Below are 22494 nucleotides of genomic sequence, written 5' to 3'. Positions count from 1 at the left end.
ACGTAAGATGTTTCTCAACAAGTTTTATAGAGCATACATCTATAGCTGCACGCGCACTAGTGCCACAAGGCTGTAGTATCTAAATTAACCAGTCCTGGGTTTAAGTAAACCGCATAACAACCTCTCCCGGATACTGTACTTGTTTATCGCCAGGCCTACGGAATACAACGCAATGCACTTTGATTGGTCATTGGTTATATTGCCAGAAAGTAACACAAACCCAACTTTAATTCTATTGTAACCAATCACTTTCAATTATCACACCTTATCAAATTACACTCATGATTCATTTGAGAGGTAACAGAGAAAGTGCAAATAGTAGGTTTATTGACTATAACAGTCCTGGTAGTTAAACATTGACGGGAATTGTGGCTTGGCATGCCCCCACTTCCATGTATTCATCATAACTACAAAGGGATTTTAGCTGGCGGTTTGCCCTTGTAGGTTTCAAGAAAATTTCATTATAATTCCAGTGTAGTCATTGACAACTGAATTACTGACGTTTGCGCGATTCATTTGGAGAAGGAAGGGTTATGCTCACGGAGTAAATAATATTACAACTACACATTCCTGTATCACCTATTGATAATAATTAAAAAGATTAATAATAAACTAATTTAATAATAAGTTTTTTTAAAGTGTGAAGACCTATGTACGATACTTTTTAAGCGAGTTCTATTCACTTTTTCAAATTGAATAAAATAGCTTCTGTTTTATAATTAATTTGTGTTATTTATTTGTTATTTTGTTCAAACTAAAACTAGCCGTGGCTATTATTTGCAAGTAAGGAAACTTTGTATTTGTGTCTTTCTTACTGTGTATGGTTTTTAAAGGGGCTTGGTGTGCAAACTAAAACAGTTCATTCAAAACAAATAAATAAGACTTTTGTTATTATTTATCCATGGACAATAGCCTTGATGTTCGCACTTGTTGAGCTTTGTATTATTTTCTCATTTGGCACTTTCCCCCTATATAATGTTAAAACATGTTAAGTCACATGGTTCCATGGTTGTTAGACTGTTTGGGTTATCAACCTGTAGTTTATCTAAAACAAACTATATCAAATCATTTTAAAGGCAATAATTACTCAACATAACTATTAGCATAAAACCTTACTTGGTAGCGAGTAACAACTTCGTGTGGCAAGAATGTTTTTTTCTTTCATTATTATCTCGCAACTTCAATGACCAATTGAGCTCAAATTTGCACAGGTTTGTTGTTTTATGCATATGTTGAGACACAGCAAGTGATAAAACTGGTCTTTGACAATTACCAATAGTGTCCGTTGTATTTAAAATAGGTTCTATCAAACCCGAGAAACAATCTAATAACATTTTAAACTAGGCAATCTCTTACTCCTATGAAGCTGAACGAGTTGTTTGTAATAACAATTGTAACCATAGACGCATTTGTTTTTAATATGGATACGGACTGAACAGTCAATTTTAATATTATTTTTTTGAGCAGTAAGGGCAAGATTATATATTAAAAGTGTAAATTTTCAGAAAACTATAGCTGTTGTTTCGTCAATTAGAAAACAAGGCACACTGTCTCAATGATTATGGTAATTCTGATTTGCGTTATATGTATCTACTTGCATAATTATATGTATCTAATTATCAGTAATATATGTATCTAAATAACATTATTAAATGTATCTAATTTGCATTATTAATAATGAATAGGGTAGATGGCCTTAGCTTCCAATCCAAACCGGACCTTCTTCAGAGGCATAAAATAAGTACAAACAAATACATATCCATTTATAGAAAAAAAGAGGGGAAAGGGATTATTGCATATAATTTGCTTTATTATATATAACAAATTGGCTTGACTATAATGTATCTAATTTGCCTGATTAAATGTTAGCATACTTTTTTTTAACACTATATTAATCTAAATGGTTGAACTGTCCTGAATAGCAATATTGTAAGATAAAAAAAATACAGTCAGCCATTTGTTATGTATCCATAGTAATACATTATCTGCATTCATAAAAAAATATAAATTACATCCACATTATACACATGCCCCTTACATAGGCCAACCAATGCATAGGTCAAACAATGGAATCATGCAAAAGTATACACTCCATACAAAACTATCAGCCAATGAGAGGCCTTCATTTAGACTGAGTGAGGGCGCTGTTTAACTCTTGTTGGCAATATGCAAAGGGTCAATTATATTTATATTTCTAACAATTTATTTGTTCACAAAAATTATTGTTTACATAAGATTGAGTTGTTCTGTATAATCTGTTGTTAATTTTGAAAGACAATATCGGATTTCATTATGAAAATAAAAATGATAGAAAAAGGGATCAAATATACAAGGGACAGCTTTATCTCGCAGCAAAATATACCCATTGTCTATTTATGTTTTTCTTGTTTAGACGTGTTTTGGGGGAAACAGATTGTTTTTTTCTCTTGACACTATTCTGAGGCAAGTCAAAGATTTTTATTTCATTGTTTTTCTTGTTTAGACGTGTTTTGGGGGAAACAGATTGTTTTTTTCTCTTGGCACTATTCTGAAGCAAGTCAAAGATTTTTATTTCATTGTTTTCCTAGTTGGTCTGACAAGATTCTTTATTATTGGTGTTAGAGCCAAAACATGCTCTCCTCTGCTATCCAATATACACCACAATAATTCAACCTGTGTCTAGTTCATTTTGTTGAGTGGTGACATTTTGAAATACACGTTTTGAAGAAATGTAGTTTTAGAGAAAGAGGTAGTTTTCACAAACCCTTTTCACTTGCATCTGAAAGCACACACTTTCATGAAATGGTGGTTGGTTTTTTCTTCAATTATATTTGTGCAACTTTAAAAACCAATTGTACCCAAGTTTAATTTATGCATATATAGGGATACACCGAGTGAGAATATTTGTCTTTGAAGATTACCAGAAGTACACCATGCCTTTAATCATGTAACTATCCTTTTAATCTTGTCTTGGTTCAATTCGCCACCTGTGCAACTTCTTTACCTCCCTTAAAGATGTTGGTACAGACCTCATTCCAACTACTTCCAAGTTCAAGACGTCGAGCCATGGATGGGTGATCCCTCTCGACCTAGGCTACCCATCTCTCTGCATTCACAACCGCTTCCACAGTACTCTCTCTTTCTTTGTTATTGAAGTGGCGAGTTGATGAGAGGTTGAAAGATGTTGGTACAGACCTCATGCCAACTACTTCCAAGTTCTAGACGTCGAGCCATGGATGGGTGATCCCTCTCGACCTGGGCTACCCATCTCTCTGCATTCACAACCGCTTCCACAGTACTCTCTCTTTCTTTGTTATTGAAGTGGCGAGTTGATGAGAGGTTGAAAGATGTTGGTACAGACCTCATGCCAACTACTTCCAAGTTCTAGACATCGAGCCATGGATGGGTGATCCCTCTCGACCTGGGCTACCCATCTCTCTGCATTCACAACCGCTTCTACAGTACTCTCTCTTTCTTTGCTATTGAAGTGGCGAGTTGATGAGAGGTTGAAAGATGTTGGTACAGACCTCATGCCAACTACTTCCAAGTTCTAGACGTCGAGCCATGGATGGGTGATCCCTCTCGACCTGGGCTACCCATCTCTCTGCATTCACAACCGCTTCTACAGTACTCTCTCTTTCTTTGCTATTGAAGTGGCGAGTTGATGAGAGGTTCAGAACCTTGTTTAGGCAGAGAATGACGAGGTATGTTGTTACAAGCTGCTCAAGAAGTCGAGCCACGTTGCTCCCTGTAATAAAACAGGTTGTTTAGTCCACATAGATTCTGTAGATGCTTAAGGAGTAAATGTGAACAATAGCCTATTAAGATATAACAATGTTAATGAACAGAAAGACAAATAAAACCACACTAAAGGCCCTTGAACCAAGAGCTCTGATTGGCTAATCACCTAGTTCTCTGGGACTCAAAAACTGCTGAATACAAGAAAACAGCGAGATATATATAAGTAGCATCTAAGAATCACCTTGCTGATTTATGTAAGGTGTTCATGAAGCATTTGAAAGATTGAATCCCTTCCTTAGGAATGCTGCAAACAAAAGAGACAGGAAGACTGTTCTCTAGGGAAATGGCGCTATGAATGAAACTTCTGTCCAAGCAGCTTGTTGAGAGCAACAGGTGACAAGGTGACAGCATGGTCTTGCATAGACGGACTTTTTAAATAAGAAGACCAGAAAAACTAACATTTCCTCAGAAGCTTCTACACAGCTGTGCGAAACTGATAACTTTACTGTTTAATAAAACTACATTACACTGATTTGACACAGGAACTTTAATTTGATTGACTGAAGGCCGATATTAACACAACTTGTCAAACAGCCTGAAGACTCTTAACTTGATCTATTTAAGTAGAGGATAATTATTCATCATACAGCGATCTTACTTACCTAGTGATTTTACACCAGCATCAATCAACATCTGTGAAATGTATGAGCACCTCACCCCCACAACTGACTCAAAAACAGACCCAAATGACCAAAATCCAGCCTGAAAAAAAAGCGTTACAGTAGATTTAATAGAAGATATAAAGTGTAATTAATTTGTAATTATTCATACACTAATACACAAATAATGAATGTTTATGAGTGCAATGGTGCGAATGTGTGTTGAAAGATGGAATGTTCTATTCCACGAGGCAGAGCTGAGTTGAATGGAACATTCAATCTTTTAACGAATGAAAATATTTTCGTTAAAACATTCATTATTTGTTTCGTATAACTTCCAAGTGGACGTTGAGGGCACTTGACAGGCAGACGTCTTATTCGTTTCTTCTCCCTGAATTATCTACTTTCTTTCCCGTTTTTTTTACTGATCGGAGCCTCCAACATCGCCCGTTCTTCTGTACATATGATCTTTGAAGAACATAGAAGGTATATATTTTGTTAATCAGAAACACCAGAGCTTGAGTTTGATACACTGGACCACTTATTGGCCAGGACTAGCATTTGTAAGTGTTTATAAAATACATTTAAGAAGCCAGCCATGGTATCCTACCTTCCTTTGTTGTGTAAGAAGAACCATAACTCCATCGATGTTAGTGCTACCATCACTAATCCTAACACTGGTCTCAATGTCCATATCTGCATTTTTAATAAAATATAAAAAACATTAAAAACGATAAACATTACTGTCAAAACAGAATTTCCGTAACGGAAAATCAAAAGTTATAAAATGTTGAAATGTACATGTACAACATATTGAGGAATGATAACCATTCCTAATGAATGATACGCATTTGAGTTGGCTCTAATGCATTGGAGCTCTTTACAGTAATTGAGGAATGATAACCATTCCTAATGAATGATACGCATTTGAGTTGGCTCTAATGCATTGGAGCTCTTTACAGTAATTGAGGAATGATAACCATTCCTAATGAATGATACGCATTTGAGTTGGCTCTAATGCATTGGAGCTCTTTACAGTAATTGAGGAATGATAACCATTCCTAATGAATGATACGCATTTGAGTTGGCTCTAATGCATTGGAGCTCTTTACAGTAATTGAGGAATGATAACCATTCCTAATGAATGATACGCATTTGAGTTGGCTCTAATGCATTGGAGCTCTTTACAGTAATTGAGGAATGATAACCATTCCTAATGAATGATACGCATTTGAGTTGGCTCTAATGCATTGGAGCTCTTTACAGTAATTGAGGAATGATAACCATTCCTAATGAATGATACGCATTTGAGTTGGCTCTAATGCATTGGAGCTCTTTACAGTAATTGAGGAATGATAACCATTCCTAATGAATGATACGCATTTGAGTTGGCTCTAATGCATTGGAGCTCTTTACAGTAATTGAGGAATGATAACCATTCCTAATGAATGATACGCATTTGAGTTGGCTCTAATGCATTGGAGCTCTTTACAGTAATTGAGGAATGATAACCATTCCTAATGAATGATACGCATTTGAGTTGGCTCTAATGCATTGGAGCTCTTTACAGTAATTGAGGAATGATAACCATTCCTAATGAATGATACGCATTTGAGTTGGCTCTAATGCATTGGAGCTCTTTACAGTAATTGAGGAATGATAACCATTCCTAATGAATGATGCGCATTTGAGTTGGCTCTAATGCATTGGAGCTCTTTACAGTAATTGAGGAATGATAACCATTCCTAATGAATGATACGCATTTGAGTTGGCTCTAATGCATTGGAGCTCTTTACAGTAATTGAGGAATGATAAACATTCCTAATGAATGATACGCATTTGAGTTGGCTCTAATGCATTGGAGCTCTTTACAGTAATTGAGGAATGATAACCATTCCTAATGAATGATGCGCATTTGAGTTGGCTCTAATGCATTGGAGCTCTTTACAGTAATTGAGGAATGATAACCATTCCTAATGAATGATACGCATTTGAGTTGGCTCTAATGCATTGGAGCTCTTTACAGTAATTGAGGAATGATAACCATTCCTAATGAATGATACGCATTTGAGTTGGCTCTAATGCATTGGAGCTCTTTACAGTAATTGAGGAATGATAACCATTCCTAATGAATGATGCGCATTTGAGTTGACTCTAATGCATTGGAGCTCTTTACAGTAGTTACAGTCATTCTTCATTGCAAACCATAAACTTAACAACATTGAAATGAGACATTATATTCTTACCTTTGTCAATATCACAGAGTCTGTCTTTAGAAGTGGCACTCAAGGGCATCGACAACTTATCAGCACTTTTTGGAGGTCCACCAAAAAAACCTGCCTTGGCTTCTCCAAATCGCCCTGCCCTAGGTGGTAGTGGTGGAGGTCCTGCATTGGTGTCTCGAATTCCCCCTGGCCTAGGTGCTGGTCGTCGTGGTAGAGGTCCACCAAACAAACCTGCTTTGGCTTCTCCAAATGCCACTGACTCAGCTGCTCGTGGTGGTGGTGGAGGTCCACCAAACAAACCTGCTTTGGCTTCTCCAAATGCCACTGACTCAGCTGCTCGTGGTGGTGGTGGAATTACAACAATTTGCTGCTGCTGTTGCTGTTGTTGTCCAAATCGCCCTGCCCAAGGTGGTGGTGGAGGTCCACCAAACGGACCTGCCTTGGCTTCTCCAAATCGCCCTGTCCTAGGTGCTGCTGGTGGTGGTGGAGGTCCACCAAACGATAATGACTTGGCTTCTCCAAATCCCACTGACCCAGCTGCTGGTGGTGGCGGTAGTGGTCCACCAAACAAACCTGCTTGGCCTTCTCTAAATCCCCCGACCCTAGGTGCTGGTGGTGGTGGTTGAGGTCCACCAAACGATAATGACTTGGCTTCTCCAAATCCCACCATGCCGACTGCCCTTGGTGGTGGTGGTGGAGGTCCACCAAACGATAATGACTTGGCGTCTCCAAATCCCACTGCCCTAGGTGCTGGTGGTGGTGGTGGTGGAGGTCCACCAAACGATAATGACTTGGCGTCTCCAAATCCCACTGCCCTAGGTGCTGGTGGTGGTGGTGGTGGAGGTCCACCAAACGATAATGACTTGGCGTCTCCAAATCCCACTGCCCTGGGTGAAGGTGGTCTTGGTGGTGGTCCACCAAACGATAATGACTTGGCTTCTCCAAATTCCCCTGCCCTAGGTGCTGGTGCTGGAGGTCCACCAAACAAACATGCATTGGTGTCTCGAATTCTTCCTGCCCTAGGTGCTGGTCGTCGTGGTAGAGGTCCACCAAACAAACCTGCTTTGGCTTCTCCAAATCCCACTGACTCAGCTGCTCGTGGTGGTGGTGAAGGTCCACCAAACAAACCTGCCTTGGCTTCTCCAAATCCCACTGATCCAGTTCTTAGTGCTAGTGGTGTGGGTGGTGGAAGTCCCTTAAACATAGCTGGCTGCTGAGATGAACCAAATTCTCCATAAGTAGATGCCTCAGTTTGTTTTGCTGCTTGGAATGTTGTGTTGACTGGCGACTCACCTCTATCGGTTACAGATAACCCAGATGCACTTGGGATTGGGGGTGGTAGTGATGGAGGGCCTTTTTCCACAGATGATCCTAATGCATATGACATGAGTGACAGATGTGGCAGTGATTGTAGGGAAGCTTTGATGCTCAATCTAGATGACCTAAGTCCAGATGTCAGTAGAGGTTCTTCAAACAAGCTATTGTTAATTTCTGACATTGAACTGTCAAATACTGCCTCCGAACTAGCTGGTACTTCCTTCTTTTTATTTGAACCTTCCACTTGTTTTTTAAATTTCTCAAAGCCCTGAGAAAAAGAAAACATAGTCACAAGCTTTAAGACATTGGTAAACAAGAAAACTGTTTGTCTTTTTTCAAACAAAATTAGTTCCCAAACCAGCATACATGTATACTAACATCAATGGTTCTAACAACTTGTTTAATCCCACTCAATACAAACAAACGTTTTCATAAATCAGTTGTTCCTACATTGACAAATATTAACAGGCAAATCGTATTGACTTTAGATTTGGTTGTATGTGAAAGTCACTGAAACTGATGTCAAAGGGGTACACAAATAATGGTAGGCCCTCACTGGTGTAATTAATGCTCACCTTAGGCATCGTCTCATTGACAATTTTCAATTCAGGCAATAAATCTAAATGAAAAAAAAAGAAAGATTTATCATGCACCTAGATTTTCATCTTTGAGGACCAAATTTATTTTTTCAAAGAACTTATAGTTGTGTTGAAACTGACATCGTGCAATTGCAGACCTAAATATGGAATTTAAAGATTCTATAACAAACCGAACAAGATGACAGCAACTTCAAACAATAGGTTTGTACACAAACATTGATGCACCCACATCCCACAAGTTACTGCTCTACACATTATATACAGCTTTATGATTTTTAATCATCAGAGGGAGTCTTACATCATTTTGCCTTAAAGGAAAACCCTGCATTAGGATTCCGATCCTACCTTGAGATACCCCATCAGAAAGGCTGTATCTGTTAGACATGGGCTGTTGTTGAACCTCACTTGCTTCCCTAGAGTCTGTTCTGACATCTTCATCCAACTTGGGTCCCGCCTTCTTCTTCTTCTTCTTCTTCCTTTTTTCATCACATGTAACGTCTGATTGAATGCTTTGCCACATCTGCTGCTGTCGCTGCTGTTGTTGTTGTTTTTCCACCTAAAAATATAATACAAATTTCATTGAATGGTTGTGGCCAGCAGAGAAGGGACAAAATATAGACACTTCTCAAATCATGTATTTTTACCCCCCCAAAATTGAGTAATGAGTCAGTAAATATTTAAGTAGAGGCTTCTGTGAAATCTCACTTGGAAACCAAGATTGATTTCATGAATAAGAACTTACATACTAAAACAAATATCAGGGATCACACCTAAGTTTACGATACAGCCCGGGAAGCGGCAGCCAGGGGAGATCACCTTAAGATGATACAACTTTTTGTTTCAGATATCAAACAATAGATTGCAAGGGGAACTGAATGGGTAAATCTCTAGCGACAAGGTCCTGAACAAAGATATCACTGATTAGTGGTAGTTTAAACCATGCACAAGTAAAAGCAGTAAACATTTGTTTTTTAACACTCCATACATATTGACCCCTTCCATGCAAGTCATACGCGGCGACTGTGCCATCATTTTGGTTCGCAATAGGTTTACGTGTAAACGCCGCGTTGCCTAAAATGCACACTTCATTGAATAACACACAATGACATTGACAACCAATATGGGGCATGCAAGATCTGATGATGGCGTGAATTGGGTCAACATTGTGCCTTGACATCTAGGTACCAAGAAGCTACTGCTGCTAGCACACTGGTTGCTGTAGGTGTAATACACTCATTACCATGGGTGTAGAAGACTGGTTGCTGTAGATAAGATGTAATACACTCATTTCCATGGGTGTAAAACAATTGGTTGCTTAGAGTATAGCTTGTGGCTTTCAAATAAAAATAAGACATGTGATGTGTTCTCAACTAATCACAAGGTAGAATCTTTGAAAGGTAGTTATAATAAAAAGCTGTTTACCTTTGTCGTTTCCTCCATCAACGCACCAACTGCTGATGGTGACCTCTTTTTAAGTCGGCATGATAATTTTACATGTTCTAAAAGAATAAATTTGAATTGATGATGGTAAAGTGTTTGTTTATTGTTTACAATAAGTCATGTCAAAGTTGTGTCAACTGGTTTAGTTCATCGGTTATGACACTTGTGTTCATACGCAAGACACTTAACTAGTATTAGTTTGTCCTTCAGGTGGGATGCAAAGCTGATGGTCCCATATGTAGTGTAATGCGTATTAAAGAACCAGGGGGGGGTTTCACAAAGAGTTAAGACTAGTATTATCTCGAGTTAGGTCAAGTTACTCGTCCTAACTTAGGACTAGCCTTGAGTTTTTAATAACTCCTAGGACTATCTTTGTGAAATCGACACGCAAGCAATTAAATCACAAAAGAGAAGTGGTTTTGTCCCTGTGTTTTCTTGCCTGTGCTGGCGGCAGATTGGAATGAAATAGCTGAGTAGAATTTTTAGACTTGTTTACCTGTCATAAAATACTAAGTGCATTGATGCCCAATAATAAAATGCTTTGTAAAAATGGTACATTTTTCAACTGCTTATTGTACTAATTTGGCAGACGAGCCAGGGAATTGTAAGCAATTGACTTTTAACCACATATACTGGCCAAGACTGGTCAATACTGGAAAGTGAACATTAAGCAGAGGTTGTAACTTGCTCGTGACAGAGATGTGTGCAATGTCAGCAACAGATCATCACCACAAGCTGGCAACTTGACGTGAGTGAGTGAATAGTTCACCAAATTTGATTGAGACCGACTTGACACATGGGACTTGATATTTCAAATGAGTAGGTACTCTTAAATAAGTGTCATTCCTAAAGCTGCCTTTCAATTGTAGAATAATCAGAATAAGTCAGATTTTTTGCCATGGTTCATGGCTTTGTGAATCACAGTGAGTGCCGACTCAATTTTCTCACGTGACAAAATGAAATCCTGGAACTAAATAAAACAATTACTCAAGAAGCTCTAACACGCTCTGAAAAATAAAACCGTGGATGGACACAATTTTTATGGACGTGGCTAAAGAAGTATTAGTCCCCAACAATGCATTTCAACTGAAGTATAATTAAACTAATGTTTTATATCCTACCTTTCTTTTCTCCCTTTATTTTACCCCCCTCTGATGAAATGAAGCGACGTCTGATCTTTGATATTGCTTGCTGAGCTTCTACTGGAAACTCGTACTCCGCTTCCACCTCAGGGAGTCCGAATGAGTCCATAATATCCTCATCTTCTAGGGGTCGAGATATAGCTGTAGTTAAAAAAAAAAGAAACACAAGATCTGTCATAATGAGTCCATAATATCCTCATCTTCTAGGGGTCGAGATATAGCTGTAGTTAAAAAAAAAAGAAACACAAGATCTGTTCAAGAGTTCACTTAAAACACATCTGCTAAGCATGTGACTTGTCAAACATTTTCTCCTGCCAGTTGTTTTTCTTCATCTTGTGAAATTTCTATTTATGCGTTTTTGTATAACAATGTGTAGCTGAATAATTTGTTTGTGTTCTTTAAAATAGCTTCATGCCTGCACAGTGCATTGGGGCCATGCCGGAATGCACTTTACAAGAAGGATTTATTATTATTTATTATTATTTAGTAACGATGTTAAAAATCTATCCTTCCATAGAGTGGTTAAATACATTAAACATGCAGGTTTGTGTGGTGTTCTGTTTTTAAGGGATTTCTTTGGTGGTGGCTAATTTCCTCAGAAACCTCACATTGTTGATAAAAATGAAACCATTTTTCAAAGCACCTTTCCCAACTTTGTCATTGGGATGTGATATATATCTACCCAAGGTAACCACTAACTTTCTATCTCAATCCCCCTTCCTGGTTGCTTTTTTCATGTTATGTGTCATCTGAGTCTATTCTGCTCTTTCCTTGTCCTCTTCTGTTACACTCATGTGCTTGTGTGGTGAGTTTTCATTAAGCTATTGAGAAAGACTCTGTTAAGGTTGATGTGTCAGGCGATTGACAATTGTTACCTGCATTTGTATTTGTCCCTCACTTTATTTTAATTGGTGAGCAGTTTTTAATCAGCTGTCAATATGGGCTTTATACACACACACACACACCCCCACGCACATACATGTATGTTTATGGTGTACCGAGGACTTCTCTTTGTTCTCCCATTGTTTGGACATAGTTTTTTTTCAGACGTCCCAATTGGTTTTGCACATGCCCATGCTCATTCTATTTTTTTGCATCACTTTAAAGACATCTTTTCTTCTTTCCCTTTTCCCTGTAGTTAATAACCTACAGAGACTTTGTGTACAAATTTCCTTGTGGAGCACCCAAGTCTGTCGAACTCCACTGTTGAATTGTTTTCCCTTTGTCCAGCGTGCGGACCTATTGTCCCTTTTGTTATATGGCCGCCGTAGAATGTTTATATCTTCCCCCACGTGTACAAAACAAAGAGCCCCTTTTGTTATATGGCCACCATATGAATGTGTATATCTACCCCCCCAGTGTACAAAACAAAGAGCCCCTTTTGTTTTATGGCCACCATATGAATGTGTATATCTACCCCCAGTGTACAAAACAAAGAGCCCCTTTTGTTTTATGGCCACCATATGAATGTGTATATCTACCCCCAGTGTACAAAACAAAGAGCCCCTTTTGTTTTATGGCCACCATATGAATGTGTATATCTACCCCCAGTGTACAAAACAAAGAGCCTCTTTTGTTTTATGGCCACCATATGAATGTGTATATCTACCCCCAGTGTACAAAACAAAGAGCCCCTTTTGTTATATGGCCACCATATGAATGTGTATATCTACCCCCAGTGTACAAAACAAAGAGCCCCTTTTGTTTTATGGCCACCATATGAATGTGTATATCTACCCCCAGTGTACAAAACAAAGAGCCCCTTTTGTTTTATGGCCACCATATGAATGTGTATATCTACCCCCAGTGTACAAAACAAAGAGCCTCTTTTGTTTTATGGCCACCATATGAATGTGTATATCTACCCCCAGTGTACAAAACAAAGAGCCCCTTTTGTTTTATGGCCACCATATGAATGTGTATATCTACCCCCAGTGTACAAAACAAAGAGCCCCTTTTGTTTTATGGCCACCATATGAATGTGTATATCTACCCCCACAGTGTACAAAACAAAGAGCCCCTTTTGTTTTATGGCCACCATATGAATGTGTATATCTACCCCAAGTGTACAAAACAAAGAGCCCCTTTTGTTTTATGGCCACCATATGAATGTGTATATCTACCCCCACAGTGTACAAAACAAAGAGCCCCTTTTGTTTTATGGCCACCATATGAATGTGTATATCTACCCCCACAGTGTACAAAACAAAGAGCCCCTTTTGTTTTATGGCCACCATATGAATGTGTATATCTACCCCCAGTGTACAAAACAAAGAGCCCCTTTTGTTTTATGGCCACCATATGAATGTGTATATCTACCCCCAGTGTACAAAACAAAGAGCCTCTTTTGTTTTATGGCCACCATATGAATGTGTATATCTACCCCCAGTGTACAAAACAAAGAGCCCCTTTTGTTTTATGGCCACTATATGAATGTGTATATCTACCCCCAGTGTACAAAACAAAGAGCCCCTTTTGTTTTATGGCCACCATATGAATGTGTATATCTACCCCCAGTGTACAAAACAAAGAGCCCCTTTTGTTTTATGGCCACCATATGAATGTGTATATCTACCCCCACAGTGTACAAAACAAAGAGCCCCTTTTGTTTTATGGCCACCATATGAATGTGTATATCTACCCCCACAGTGTACAAAACAAAGAGCCCCTTTTGTTTTATGGCCACCATATGAATGTGTATATCTACCCCCACAGTGTACAAAACAAAGAGCCCCTTTTGTTTTATGGCCACCATATGAATGTGTATATCTACCCCCACAGTGTACAAAACAAAGAGCCCCTTTTGTTTTATGGTCACCATATGAATGTGTATATCTACCCCCACAGTGTACAAAACAAAGAGCCCCTTTTGTTTTATGGCCACCATATGAATGTGTATATCTACCCCCACAGTGTACAAAACAAAGAGCCCCTTTTGTTTTATGGCCACCATATGAATGTGTATATCTACCCCCACCCTACACACATCAATTTATTACCCCCACCCTACACACATCAATTTACTACCAGTGTTACTTACCATCTGCAACTTCGTCATAATCCATGTCATTAGCTGAATAGGCACACATATAATCGTCGTCATCTTTACAAAAAGAAATTATATAATTTGTATGTAATTATCAATAAACTAAAACATTTAAAAGTGGAAGGTTGCAGCAGTTAGTTAAGACGAAATGTTATCACAAGTGTTTGCATTATTGAGAAAATAGTGTAAATCCAGTTTGCTACGTGAGAAACATTAATTATCTGTTCATTTTTTATTTGTTATCTGGTTTGTTTTATCCTTATACTGAAGAAGCTTAGCATACTCAGTGCTGTATTTTGTCATGTGGGATAAACAGTCCCAGCCTACGTCCCACTACTCGGTGGGACTTGAACTCAAGGTGCCCCTCCTAGAGAAGTTGCAGTTGTATCTAAAGAGATATGCACTCAGGAACAACAAAATATTAATGTGTTAATTTGTTATATGGCCGCCGTAGAATGTTTATATCTTCCCCCACGTGTACAAAACAAAGAGCCCCACAGAATCAAGCATCAAGCGGTGTCATGCTTGTGGATCTCGATGGCCTCTCTGATGCGTCTAGGGTGCCACGCCTTCAAGCATCAAGTGATGAACACAGAATCAAGCATCAAGCGGTGTCATGCTTGTGGATCTCGATGGCCTCTCTGATGCGTCTAGGGTGCCACGCCTTCAAGCATCAAGTGATGAACACAGAATCAAGCATCAAGCGGTGTCATGCTTGTGGATCTCGATGGCCTCTCTGATGCGTCTAGGGTGCCACGCCTTCAAGCATCAAGCGGTGTCATGCTTGTGGATCTCGATGGCCTCTCTGATGCGTCTAGGGTGCCACGCCTTCAAGCATCAAGTGATGAACACAGAATCAAGCATCAAGCGGTGTCATGCTTGTGGATCTCGATGGCCTCTCTGATGCGTCTAGGGTGCCACGCCTTCAAGCATCAAGTGATGAACACAGAATCAAGCATCAAGCGGTGTCATGCTTGTGGATCTCGATGGCCTCTCTGATGCATCTAGGGAGCCACGCCTTCAAGCATCAAGTGATGAACACAGAATCAAGCATCAAGCGGTGTCATGCTTGTGGATCTCGATGGCCTCTCTGATGCATCTAGGGAGCCACGCCTTCAAGCATCAAGTGATGAACACAGAATCAAGCATCAAGCGGTGTCATGCTTGTGGATCTCGATGGCCTCTCTGATGCGTCTAGGGTGCCACGCCTTCAAGCATCAAGTGATGAACACAGAATCAAGCATCAATCGGTGTCATGCTTGTGGATCTCGATGGCCTCTCTGATGCGTCTAGGGTGCCACGCCTTCAAGCATCAAGCGGTGTCATGCTTGTGGATCTCGATGGCCTCTCTGATGCGTCTAGGGTGCCACGCCTTCAAGCATCAAGTGATGAACACAGAATCAAGCATCAAGCGGTGTCATGCTTGTGGATCTCGATGGCCTCTCTGATGCGTCTAGGGTGCCACGCCTTCAAGCATCAAGCGGTGTCATGCTTGTGGATCTCGATGGCCTCTCTGATGCGTCTAGGGTGCCACGCCTTCAAGCATCAAGTGATGAACACAGAATCAAGCATCAAGCGGTGTCATGCTTGTGGATCTCGATGGCCTCTCTGATGCGTCTAGGGTGCCACGCCTTCAAGCATCAAGTGATGAACACAGAATCAAGCATCAAGCGGTGTCATGCTTGTGGATCTCGATGGCCTCTCTGATGCATCTAGGGTGCCACGCCTTCAAGCATCAAGTGATGAACACATTTCAGGGAAAAAAGCTTTATTCGGTTTCATGCACTATTAATAACAAACACTAAAGTTCAATATAAAGTAATGAGAGAGAATATGCATTGAAACTATGAAATGGTGAAAGAACATTGGCCAAAAAGTTGATTAAAATGTACCCATTTTATTGTCAGTACTTTCCATGCTATCCAGAACGTTGTAGGATTCAAATGTTTCATAACATTCCTCATAACACTGCTCGATGCCATAGAAATCCTCAAATTCCTCTATAGTCTGGAAAATGTAAACAAAAATATATATTAGGTTACCAGATGCAAAAGAAAAACAAAGTAGAGGTTTGGGGAGAAAGAAAAACACTGAAAATAAAAAAAAAAACAGTGCCGAATCACTACTGGATCTTAAGCAAATAAAACTGGGCTGGGCCCAGGTGGCTGAAGCAAAGGGAGACAAGCTAACATGGACAAATTCTTTACAGCTAGGGCGTCTTAAAGGTTTTGTGATGAACACAGATATTGGTACTGACCATGGTTTCTTCAGGTGCATCTTGGGAATGATCATTCTGCCAGTTCAAATATTTTAAAGAATCAACTTCCTCCTCCTTCAAAAGATCAGTTACGTTGACCCCTGACCTCACTTTTTCACCTTCATTCTAACAAAAGAAACAAAAATTACCTTAAAAGTTGACAGACTCCACGCATTCATCTTTATCCTGGTCAAATATATTAAACAATACCAAATGTTGATGACTTACAAAATGAACATCATTTTACAATATAACATTGTTATTACTCAGAAGCCAGTCAGCGCAGTATGTAGGAAGCTCAAGGAATTATGACCTATTGATGCAAGGTTTCAATGAGGGAATAAAAGAGTGGAGGATGAGGTCTTATCATAAACGCTGTTTAAAACTGGCAGGGTCATGCTGTGCGATAGCCGCATGGCCACGACCCTTCAAAGTTTAAAGACCGAGTCACCACTCTTGTAGTACATTACCTTCCTGTGAAAAACATCAACAACATTTTGAAAGCTGAGAACAAGTCTGACTAAAGTAACATCTCATAAATCATCGCTAACACTTAGGATTTGAGCTGCCTCTAGTATTGGGCTAGCTTGGTGGTCTAGTGGATCTGCTCTAGCATTGCAAAGGCCTTGAGTTCGGATCACACCTCTGTCTGCATGAACTCTAGCGTATTGTGCATGTGTGTATATCGCAGGAGCAAAACCAGGCAACTTCACACCCAGAAAGCTTCACTAACCTCATCTCTGACCTCCACAGCCACAAAGCTAGTAAACTGAGTAACAATGGAATACTTCTTGCTCAAGCTGACGATGTACGTCTTCTGCTCAGCTTTCCTTGCCTCATGTTGGGTGTGATCTGTTGCTAAGGAACCTTCCTCCCAATCACGAATGATGTTGCGGGCTGTCAACTGATGCAAAATCTAGAAACAGAAAACAATCAATTGGAAATGGAAAATTAAAAGTAAAAACTGGTTGAACACGCAATTAAAAACAGACAAAACTGAGGGAGTAAGCTCATAGTGGCATGTTTTGACAGAGCGGTTAAGAGCAATGGGCAGAATCTCTAGTGTCTCTAATATTAGTTGGTTTGAGTTCTGGTCGTGGCACTTAGGCAAGATACTTTACCATTATTGCTCCATCCTTCCAAAGAGACGTAAAGCCATGTTGCCTTATGCATGCAAAAGAACCAAGTTAGACTTAATAAGAAGAGAAGGGGTTTGACCTGTATTTCTGGCATGTAAAGTATTTTTAACGTTTTGCAAAGTGCTTACCTTTCCCTGTGTGATGCTAAGCTCATGAGTTGATACCATTGTAGATACCTCCTTGCCATTAATTGTTGCTGTTAATGTAGCCTGGAAAATCAACAACAATGAATCATTACCCTCTTAGAGTTCAGTATTCTTCATGCAGTATTATGACAATTTGCAATCATGTCGAAATATATCTGGAAACCCATGATATGGTATCAAGAAAAACTCATACAAAAACAAAATCTAACCTTGTAACAATGATATACAATTTCAACAACATTTAGTTTTAAGGTGACAAGTTAGCTATGAATCTCTCAATAATTATCTTTAAAAAATAAAATAAACACTTTAATTTAAGAGCTTGTATGAATACCTGAGTGCAATATGGTACAAAGCCATAAACAACCTGCCGAGCACCACTGAATAATGAAGTGATGTGATTGGGTGCTTGGATCGGAGTTGGAGCATCATCGTCAAACTGACACCATTTCACGTTGACAGATGACAGAACCGGCTGTGAGGCTCTACTTAACTGTGTCTTGACCTGTAAGAAGCAATCAATAAGATCAAATCATACTTTGTTTAAACACTTCTTTAACATAATTGCAATTTTTCTGATCTGTTGGAATGATCCCTGTCCGACGTTTCACTGAGCAAAAATGTTTCTACAGCGCAGAATAAAACTTGCTTAATAGCTGAACAATAAAGGTTATCTGCAAGCTCCAATCTGTAATTTGTTATTAGTATCTAATTAACTGAAGTATCACTGTCAAAAACCTGATATAATGAAAACTGGTCAACATCTAATTAAAAAAAAAAAATTGCTTTGGCTATTAAAACAAATCACACACAAATCGCACATGGCTTAAGTTATCAAATATTGAGCCTCCATCAGGTAAGTAACTACATCCTTCAACTGAAGAAACCCCATCCTAAGCTATGATCATCTAAATACATACCTTGCCTTCCCATTTGGACTTGGTCTTGTTATCAAAGAACTCAAAGGCACCAGCTCCAGTATTGGACACTGCACGCAGGAGATACTTATTAGCTGTAGCACTGTCAATCAAATTAACCACAACAAGAATTAAACTGAATGCAGTTTGTATTATTATGATGTATTAGGTACAGGATTCCTGATTCTTGCTTATTAATATGAGCTCTGTAAGATGAGGTGATTTTACATAAACATTTCCATCAAAAAATAGTATACTTAGTTTTTGCAATTTTTCTACGTAGTGTTACCAACTGGTTTTGAGCATCGAATACAAATGTATTAGAAAAGAGATACAATTGTGGGTTCCAGTCATCACACTTGTGTCCTTGAGAAAATCTTATTATTTCTATTATTACTTAAAAACACTTAGTTGCTTCTCATCACCAAGGAGTGACTTATGCTGCTGGTGCATACTTCTAAGGAGTTGAGATGGTTCAAGGAATGCTCAGGACCCTAAGAACAGCAACTCTTTGAAAGACACGAAGTATAATTTAATAATGTGAGAAGCATAGTGCCATTACTTTGTATATATATATTTAGTGAAAGTGTTATTTCTTGTTAATGTATGAATTGGACGGATATAATGATTTTGATATGAAATGAATTTTCATCCAGATTAATGAGTGAGAAATTCACGAATACCTGATACCAAATGTAAAGACCCTTGTGTGACGACAGTTCTTACGAACCGTTTCCAGCGTGGCTTCTTCATTGCTAACGTGGCCATCAGATATCAAAAAGATATTTCTGAGTTGTCCAGTTTTCAGCATAAAGTATGCCTTAAGAGGGCGCCAGACATCTGTGTTGCCCATAGTGGCTGAAAGACCTTGAATGAAGCTCTGAGCTGTTTTCATTGTCTCTTTGTTCATGACTTTGCTTTGAGGAAACAACTCTTCAAAATCTGAGGAAGGAAGATGAAATCAGTGTGCATTAATACAATCCAGGGAAGTGAATAAACATACAGTTATTATTAACATTTTTAATTTCAAGTAATGAAACAAAGAATGCTTCAAAAGTAAATATATCACTGTAACTTGGATGTCTGAGGAAACCTGTAGAAAAGGGTGCTTGGATAAACCACAAGGTAAACCCCTTCTCGTCCAAGATAAATGTTTTTTTATTCTATTATGTGCATACCAATCTATTGGATCTAGAGCATTTTGTCCCTTCAAATATTGTATACGTATCTTGCTCAAAGACTAACGCATCATTATTAACTACTAGGTCAGGATTCGAACCCATACTCTGTAAAGGACGGAGCTTCAACATAGTGCACATAGACTGCTCGGCCATGACACTCCAGTAGACTGAAATTAATTTTCTCATCACACTGCGACAATGAAAACCACAGTTTGTGTTGATGACATGATAGGAATAGCGATTCATTCTGAAATCCAGACCAGTTTCCAATCTTGAAATCGTAGAAGTAAAAACAATATTCATTCTAAAGAATAAAGGAATTGTTTTCTTTGTTAATTACCCGTTCCAAAAACAACGATATTGAACTTGCAGTCCTTGGCCATATGATGAAGGATCAACATCACAAGTTTCTTTGCATCTTGCAGATTGCTTCCTCCTCGCATTGAATTGGACAAGTCCAAAAGAATCACCACTTCTGATTGGCTAGAGCTGTTAGCATCAAACTCAGGGTAGAAGGTCAGCATGCATGCTTGGCTGTCCTTCTCTGTGGGGTGTCTCTCCGCCCACATTCGGGGAACATGAATCTCCGCTAAGCCAATCAGAAGTTGGAATCCATCATCAAGTCCGCTACACTTTTCTGACAGGCAGACAGTTGCTTTAGCTGCTGTTTGCTGTCAACAAATAAATAAACACAAATGTAAAAAAGGAAAAAATAAGAAGTAGTTTTCAGAAGGCAAACAATTTTCCGAATGATCTGAAGCTTTGAAAATATTTTTTCCTCTCACCTTTTGTTTGATTGGATGAGTTGGAGACTCCAAGCTTCGGATGTCATAGGGCATCTCCACGGCAACATGAACTGATAAAGATCTGAAACAAATCAAAGACAATTCAGAGAATAGACATTATTTACACATTTTAAAAGATCTTACTGTCATGTTACTGTTGTGCTGTTATCTTTTTTTTCTTTCAACAAATTTCAAGATTGGTGACTTAAAATGCCAATCCCAGTCAATATTTCCTGATCAGAATATTGCTAACCTCTTTGTGTCTGAATTGACTTTGACTGTTTTAACATATGTCTGAGTCTCCTGAGCTAAAGCGTCGTCTTTCCTCCATGGTGCTACACTCCCTGGTAATGTAAAGAGAATCTTATCACCATCAACGGCGAGCTCAGCAACATAGGTTATCTTGATGACAACAGTCGTAAGAGGCGGGAGATTACCAACACTCACAGTGAAAACATCCTTGAAAGAAATTTAAACAATGAACAATTCATTAAAGAAAATCACAAAAAGTCTACAACAACTCCAATAGTTTCTGACAGAGAAATCAGTCCTTGTGTTTTCCTATAAAAAGTCTTCCTTATAATCATTACAACATTTATTGCAATTTATTTATGTTTGCTTGCAGCTTGCAAAGCAGCATATAAGATGTACTTTTTTGTGAGGCCAGTGAATTTCACATTTATCTCAGATCAGTCAGCAATTTCAATCAAGGTTCCAAACTGCTCCTGCAGCACGGAGTTGCTTGTTGTTTTTCACTCCACCGCTTTAGGGAGGGAGGGAGGGGTGGCCTCCCTGGGTACACTATCAGGACATGATTGCTTGTGTTTGGATTTTTAGCACCAAGTAAATAGGGGGACATTTTTATTCATACAGTCAGATTTTGGAGGTGAACCTATCACAACCAGTAACAAAAGTACAAATCAATTTAAGTAAAACTTGGTGTTTGTTTTTCATGGGATAAACTCAGTTGCTAAGCTTTTGGAATTCTCATACAATTCTATCATAAACTGATTTGAACTCCCTCGCTTCAACTCGCTCAAAACTCCATCTACAAGTGCAACAATTGACCTTTGAACTATGACCTACCGGTTTCTCCTCATCCATGAGGTATGCTCCATGACCTTGACTTATTGCTTCTTTATATTCCCTGTGAGCAGTTTCTTTCTCCTTCACTTCACCCACGATGTGTTTATCATTAATGAATGCTTCAAAACCACACACTGCAGCTTGTTCATCCAGGGGAAATACATACTTGGCTTCTATTGGCATGTCACTATCATTAGCATAGACTTGGAGAACAACAACCTGCCAAAGTAGAGAGCATGAGAACATAAAACATTCATACAAACACTGGTCCAAGTATTTTTTGTTATGTTTTGTAATCTATTCACAATTTTATTAAGCTGGAAAAGCGACCAGCCCACATTGACAAAGGGAAAAACTAAATCATATCATTGTAAATTAACAAACCTTAAAGGAACACGTTGCCTTGGATCGGTCGAGTTGGTCTTTGAAAAGCTGTTGTAACTGTTTGTTATAAAATGCATATAGGTAGAAAGATGTTATAAAAGTAGAATACAATGATCCACACAAACATGCCTCTAAATTGCACGGTTTTCCTTTTACCTCGTCGCCTAACACGGTCTGCCATTTATGGGAGTCATTGACTCACATAAATGGCCGATCGTGTTAGTTCGCAGAGTAAGAGGAAAACCACGTAATTTCGAGGCAAACTTGTGTGGATCATTGTATTCTACTTTTAAAACATCTTTCCAACCATATGCGTTTTATAAAAACGGTTACAAACAATTTTTATAGACCAACTCGTCCGATTCAAGGCAACGTGTTCCTTTAAGAAAACCGACTAGTTAAATTCTAATTAAGAGAAAAATTGACTAGAACAGATTTTAACCAGCAACCT

General features: G+C 38.9%; 1 protein-coding gene across 3 annotated transcripts in view; it reads right to left on the bottom strand.

Moving 5' to 3' along the window:
* Positions 1-1288: 1288 nt before the first annotated feature.
* The window catches only part of LOC117296451 (protein mono-ADP-ribosyltransferase PARP4-like), a 32728-nt gene continuing 11522 nt past the window's right edge, over positions 1289-22494 (bottom strand). For 2 of the 3 annotated variants that reach the window (XM_033779393.1, XM_033779394.1), the window contains exons 16-35: positions 21660-21878; positions 20827-21032; positions 20574-20655; positions 20129-20459; positions 19291-19549; positions 18611-18710; positions 18025-18195; positions 17673-17753; positions 17139-17321; positions 16406-16531; positions 16041-16155; positions 14143-14205; positions 11082-11225; positions 9943-10019; positions 8866-9076; positions 8497-8540; positions 6626-8189; positions 4990-5075; positions 4383-4482; positions 1289-3727 (exon numbers count right to left, since the gene is read on the bottom strand). In XM_033779393.1, the coding sequence (XP_033635284.1) occupies positions 3459-3727; positions 4383-4482; positions 4990-5075; positions 6626-8189; positions 8497-8540; positions 8866-9076; positions 9943-10019; positions 11082-11225; positions 14143-14205; positions 16041-16155; positions 16406-16531; positions 17139-17321; positions 17673-17753; positions 18025-18195; positions 18611-18710; positions 19291-19549; positions 20129-20459; positions 20574-20655; positions 20827-21032; positions 21660-21878 (4431 nt within the window). In that variant the 3' untranslated portion in view covers positions 1289-3458. The remainder of the gene's footprint in view (positions 3728-4382; positions 4483-4989; positions 5076-6625; positions 8190-8496; positions 8541-8865; positions 9077-9942; positions 10020-11081; positions 11226-14142; positions 14206-16040; positions 16156-16405; positions 16532-17138; positions 17322-17672; positions 17754-18024; positions 18196-18610; positions 18711-19290; positions 19550-20128; positions 20460-20573; positions 20656-20826; positions 21033-21659; positions 21879-22494) is intronic. The other variant, XM_033779395.1, reaches the window with a different exon arrangement.

The sequence above is a fragment of the Asterias rubens genome, chromosome 11 (assembly GCF_902459465.1).
Source record: "Asterias rubens chromosome 11, eAstRub1.3, whole genome shotgun sequence".
NCBI lineage: Eukaryota > Metazoa > Echinodermata > Asteroidea > Forcipulatida > Asteriidae > Asterias > Asterias rubens.
Note: the sequence above shows the minus strand (reverse complement) of the source record. Positions and strands in the feature narration are given on the sequence as shown.